Raw genomic sequence first — 4591 nt, forward strand, 5'->3', positions numbered from 1 at the left:
GTTGGGGGGGAGGGGGGTCATCCTTCCCTTGGAATAAAACACTGATTGGAAAAATTCAGGCCCTGCAAAAATCTGACTCCTGGAACCCACACAGACTTCCTCTGCCGTTGAGTTCTTGGCCAAAGACTGGGAGTTTTGTCCCCGACAGCGAGAGGACGTTTGCTCCTGTGCGCCCAGGACCGCGGGGCCTTCCTCGGCGATCTGTGACCCCCCTGGGCTGTTCTCGCCCGTCTGACTTCAGCCTCACTCCCACCGTCCCAGAACTCAGCCGTGAGGGGTGAACTGCGCTGCAGGCTGCAGTCAGAAGCCATCCGTGCAACATCGTGGTGGCCGTGGCGATGGGGTCTGACAGGCCAGGGCAGGACAGCCTGGGATAGGGAGTTTAACGTCAGTGCTTCTCCCACGGCCTGCGGGGGACGTTAACTGCTGCCCGGACAAAGGGACCAGAGCCAAGACTGAGTTGGGCAGCGAGGAATCTGTAAGCTCCACCCTTCTGTGCTTCCCCCAGCCCCACAGATGCCACCATCCAGCCAGTTACTCAAACCTGGAGCGTGTCTAATCCATCAGGAGGCCAGGTGGCTCCTACCCTAAGCTGTTTCTCAAGTCTGTCCATTTTCACCCTGATCTGAGCCACCAGTGTTGCTGGTCTGGACACCTGCGACAGGTCAGGTGGCCTTCAGCTCCTGTCCCCACCCCCTCCCAATCCTGTTTATCCACCAAAGTCAGTGTGATTTTTTTTTTTTAAATGGATCAGATCCCATCATTCCTTTGCTGAGCACCCTTCAGTGGTTGCCCACTTCTCTGAGAATGTTAGGGGCTGAATTGTGTCCCCTCCAAATTAACATGTTGAGTTCCTAGTCCGTATTTGGAGACAGGGCCATTAACAAGGTAATTAAATTAAAATGAGGCCCATCGGGTGAGCTCTAATCCAACCGGACTGGTGTCGCTCTCTGAAGAGGAGGCTGAGACACAGACACGCACAGAGGGGGACCTCGTGCAGACACGGGGAGACGACCGCCATCTACAAGCCAGGGGGAGAGCCTGGGGGGCCAGCCCTGCCGACACCTCGGTTTGCGGCTTCCAGCCTCCAGGGCTGTGAGAAAATCAGTGCCTGTTGCTTCAGCCACCCAGTCCGTGGTGCTTCATTGTGGCCACCCTAGCAGACAAACGCGGAGATTAAACTCCAGAACCTCCCAGGACTTAACAAGTCCCTACGAGACCTGTCCCTGCTTTTCCTCCCACCACCTTTGGCTTAAATGTCACTTGCTATAGGGGACCTTTCCTGACTTCGTCACTCTGTCTAACTAGAGGCCTCCTCCTGTGGCCGCCTGCCCACCTTGTCACTCTCCACCGTAGAAACGTAATTCTTTCCTTCACAGGCCTCTTCTTGGTGTTCAGTATCACATTTCATTGCTTTTGAGATACAAACGTTCTCCGTATTTGAGCATCTCTGAGAGGCTGATGCTTTAGCACAGTCGACGGTGCGTCAGACTTGCACTGCCAGTTCGAGTTCTTAGTGATGCAAAAAATAATGGCGGCTGCGCTGGCACCTTTGGGTCAGTGCGATGCGGTGGAGGTGCACCCGTCGTCCGATCTGGCTTGCCGCCCGTATCCCCCGTTAATTCGGTCAGCTCCGTGAGGACAAGGCTCTGCTCGTTCCCTCCCCTGCCGTATCCCCATTGTCTAGCGTGGTGCCTGGGACCAAAGTGTTAGCCATGCTGGATGAGCGTTTTCTTTGGCGATGACAGACAGTTAGCCCTGCTTACAATCAAACGTTGATCCTTCTCAGTTAGGGCTTCTAAGCCGGCAGTCCCCAGATGGGTTTGGGGCATTCATACACCTTTCCCCCCGCCCCTCAAAGATGGAAGAATCCTCATTAAAAAAGTCGTTCCTGACTCTGTTGCACGTTCACCCACCAGGAGAAAGCCTTAGCCTGTGCTGGAGGAAACATGCCCCCAACCTGCCCTCCGTACCCCAGGCTTTTGGTCAGCTACCCCAGAATCCTAAGGAAGTGCATTTCACCTTTGGATAATGTCACCTACTCGGAGGGGGGCTCCTGGATGAGAAAGCTCATTTATAAAGTCTCTGGGCAGCTTTTTCTGCCCTTAATCTTTCGACCGTTGTATAAATGGCACACTGCCCTTTCGTCCCTGTGCTGGAAAATTCAGGGCGGCTGATTATGCAGACGCCTGCTCCCTGGCAGGCTGTGTGGCTCTTTTCCCTGCAGTGAGTGAGCACTGGGTCCCCAGCCTTCAAGGCTCCCTGTTTGAGGCGACGCCCTCGTCAGAAAAGCCTCTTTTGAGCCCGGAAAGGAAGCCAAGTGTGCCGTGGGGTTTAGGCACGTCCAGCCACGTCCTTTAAGACATTTAATTCCTCCACATCCCACCAAGGATCCAGCTCTGCAGTCACGTTTTAATGTCACACAGGACTGGAGCGAGGGCCCCACTGGTCAGGTGGGGGCAGGGCCCTGGGACAGGGAGAACGTGACCATGTCATAAAGGTCTCCCTCCCATTCCCTGGAGGAAGCGGCTGTTTGCGGACGAGCCTTTCAGTAGGGACCTGGTCGGGGCCTTCTGAGCACAGCCCCTCGGTTCGAGACACCCGGGCCTGGAGTCTGCTCCCAGGCAGGCTCCGAGGGGCCGAGGGAGACCGCCCGGCTGCTCTGCTGTGATGGGCCCTGGGGAAAGTATGCCCTTCTCCCCACTGGAAAAATAATTCCCATTCTTTCCTTAATCCACAGGCTACAGCTGTAAATACCTGAGCAAGCAAATATCTCCCAGGGCTGGTGGGGATTTAGGCCAGAACCAGCCCAGCCCAGCCCACGGCACGTACAGAGCTAAACAAAACGGCCTGGGTGGGGAGAGGCGCCCACGGGAGTCACAGGTTACAGGGACAGAGCACGAAGCAGGCAGGCGGGACGGAGGAGTGGGGCCAGCCGGGGGTCAGGCTCCCCTTGGCTGGCGGAGCGACAGCAGGTCCAAGGGCCCCGTGCGTGGGCCACGGCACTGGCCTTCCCGACCCCCCCTCCGCCGTGGATGTCCTCTGCTGGGGCACCGAGGGAGGCCCTCCTCAGGCGGAAGCCCAGCTCTCGCCCCGCTTCCCCTGCCTCTTCCCCGGCGCCCCGCTGGTCCCCGGATGTCTGGACGTTGGTCCCGGCATCAGCACAGACCGCTCACCTGGGGCCCTCCCTCCCTTCTTCCTGTGCCTCCAAGTCTCACCTGTCGTCAAGTTCCGGTTCCACTTCACTCGCGTCCATCAGACCCTTGCTTCTGTCGCCTTGTCCCCTGCTCTTGGACGCGTCGTCGCGAGGCACTGGTGTCCTTTGATAGAGTAGGGCGGGTGCCCAGTACCCCCAAGTGGGAGCTAGGGGGTGACTCGTGCCCCCTGACTGACTAATTCGGTGAATCAGAACCCCGAAGGGAGGAGAGGTGTACCGAGGACCATGGACGCACAGGCACGGAGGCCTGCCACGCTGGATGAGTTTGAGGACTGGCTAGCGGTCCTGTGGGGCCCTGGGGTGGGGAGGGGAGGTCAGTGTCTGGCGGCGGGGAGGCTGGGCCAGAGGGCGCCATTGGAGGCAGGATTGCGGCACTGTGTACCAGCGGGATGTGGGGATGAAGGGGACGGGGCATCTGAGGGGCAGAGGCCCTGCGAGCAGCAGCCTGAGCCAGCAGGGTTGTCTCTGGGAGACAGACCTGCCTCTGGGAGCAGCATGAAAACCCCTCGACATCACACACAGGCCGCAATCCCCAACAAGGCCTCTCTGAGGTCAGCCGGGCCCTGGGGCTGCACAGAAGATGCTCTGGGGCCTTTTCCCCAGAGACGCAGGGCCTTTCAGGCCTCTCTGTCTGCTCTCTCTCCCTCGTCCAGGTCGGCTGCTTCCTGAAGACCCCCAGGTTCCCCATCTGGGTGGTGTGCAGTGAGAGCCACTTCAGCGTCCTCTTCAGCCTGCAGCCGGAGCTCCTGCGAGACTGGAGGACCGAGAGGCTCTTCGACCTGTACTACTACGACGGCCTGGCCAACCAGCAGGAGCAGATCCGGCTGACCGTTGGTGCGACAGGCCCCCACCCCATCCCGTGCATCCTTGGGGAGCCTCCAGACCGGTCAGGGAAACCGGCCTTAGCACACCCACTCAGGGCGGCCGGAGAACAATGCGGACTCACGCGAGCGTCAGGACTGGGGGGTCAGAGGGCGCGTCAGTGGGTCCTCCTGCGGGAGGGGCCCGCGCTGCGCTTTGAGAAACTGATGGTGTTCTGGGTGCAAGGCGAGGTGGAGACCATGCGTTGGGGAGGCCGGAATACAGTGTGGGTTTTATTCTCCGGGCAGTGGGGAGCCCTGGGAAGCTTTGGAGCAGGGGAGTGACAGGATCAGATGTGCCTTCGGAAAGAATTATTCTGGTAGCTGAAGGGAGGGCAGGAGGGCGAGGCGGGTACTGGAGGTGGGAGGCCAGTGAGGGGTGCTGGGACGTCTCGGCGAGACCCCGCGGGCCAGGACGCGGGTGGTCCAGTCGAGATGAGCAAAGCGTTAGGTGTCAGAAGAGTCGGGTCTCAGGAGTTGGGTCCGACCTCAGGGTGAGCTCGGGCCCAGGGCT

The 4591-nt window shown here is 59.4% G+C and overlaps 1 protein-coding gene across 1 annotated transcript in view; it reads left to right on the forward strand.

Moving 5' to 3' along the window:
* The window catches only part of MINDY4 (MINDY lysine 48 deubiquitinase 4), a 19152-nt gene that overhangs the window by 1998 nt on the left and 12563 nt on the right, over positions 1-4591 (forward strand). Inside the window, exon 4 of the mRNA XM_011362503.2 lies at positions 3871-4051. Within this exon, the coding sequence (XP_011360805.1) occupies positions 3871-4051 (181 nt within the window). The remainder of the gene's footprint in view (positions 1-3870; positions 4052-4591) is intronic.

Source organism: Pteropus vampyrus, unplaced genomic scaffold (assembly GCF_000151845.1).
Source record: "Pteropus vampyrus isolate Shadow unplaced genomic scaffold, Pvam_2.0 Scaffold75, whole genome shotgun sequence".
Classification (NCBI taxonomy): Eukaryota; Metazoa; Chordata; class Mammalia; order Chiroptera; family Pteropodidae; genus Pteropus; species Pteropus vampyrus.